The sequence below is a fragment of the Carlito syrichta genome, unplaced genomic scaffold, assembly GCF_000164805.1.
Source record: "Carlito syrichta isolate Samal-C Ts95f unplaced genomic scaffold, Tarsius_syrichta-2.0.1 Scaffold315198, whole genome shotgun sequence".
NCBI lineage: Eukaryota > Metazoa > Chordata > Mammalia > Primates > Tarsiidae > Carlito > Carlito syrichta.
In genome coordinates this window covers 28,696-29,572 of record NW_007259294.1, presented here as the reverse complement: position 1 = coordinate 29,572, position 877 = coordinate 28,696, and the positions used below count along the sequence as shown (strand labels likewise).

Genomic DNA, 877 nt, shown 5'->3' with positions numbered 1-877 from the left:
TCGCGGGCCGTGGCGCGCTGCCAGGGACGGTCGTAGTGGAAGGGCTTGCAGCGGTCGCACTCTGGGCCGGCCGTGTTGTGTCTGCAGTCGCACACCAGGCTGTCGTCGCGGTCGCGCACGCAGCGGGCCGCGTGGCCGTTGCACTTGCAGCGGCCGCCCACCTGCAGGTCCGACACCGCGTAGAAGTACGAGTCGCGCGCCAGCTCCGAGTCGTCCTCGTTCTCGTCGCCGAACGTGTGCAGGCGGCTGAAGGCCACGCGGATGTCGGTGGCCGTGACCCAGTCCTGCAGCACGGGCGAGTTGTCGAAGTCGTGCGCCGAGGGCCGCCCGTCCAGCGTGCTGAAGGCGATCAGGCCGCCCGAGAGCGGGCGCATGTCGGTGTGCGAGTCGGTGCACACGGCCTCCTGCTCGTTCTGCTTGGTGATGGGCGCGCGGTGCGGCCGGTTGTACATCTTGCGGCACTGCGTGGAGTAGAACTGGAAGGGCACCCACGTGCGCCCATAGTCCATGGACTTGGAGATGGCCATGGACTCGGGCCGCGGCGAGCAGAACTGCAGGCTCACGTAGGTCACCTCGAACTTCTTGCCGAGCGACAGCGTGAGCGTGACGTTGTGCGGGAACTGCAGGTAGTTCTCAGACTGCCAGCACGTAAGGTTGTGCGGATTGTTGAGGTCGGTGAGGAAGGCGGGCGGGTGCGCCTTCTTGGGGTCGGACGCGTTGCAGAGGTGGCACGAGCGCAGCCGCTCCTCGCCGCGCTCGCTCACCACGCAGTAGCGCGCCGGGGGCCGGCCGCAGGTGCTGGACACACGCACGTCCTTGCCGAAGGCCGCGTTGACAAAGTCCGGGATGCAGCGGCGCGGGTGGCCGTTCTCGTCCG

General features: G+C 68.4%; 1 protein-coding gene across 1 annotated transcript in view; it reads right to left on the bottom strand.

The window, feature by feature from the left end:
- Positions 1–877, bottom strand: part of NTN1 (netrin 1) — a 206,007-nt gene that overhangs the window by 188,213 nt on the left and 16,917 nt on the right. The window contains exon 6 of the mRNA XM_021706141.1: positions 5–877. Within this exon, the coding sequence (XP_021561816.1) occupies positions 5–877 (873 nt within the window). The remainder of the gene's footprint in view (positions 1–4) is intronic.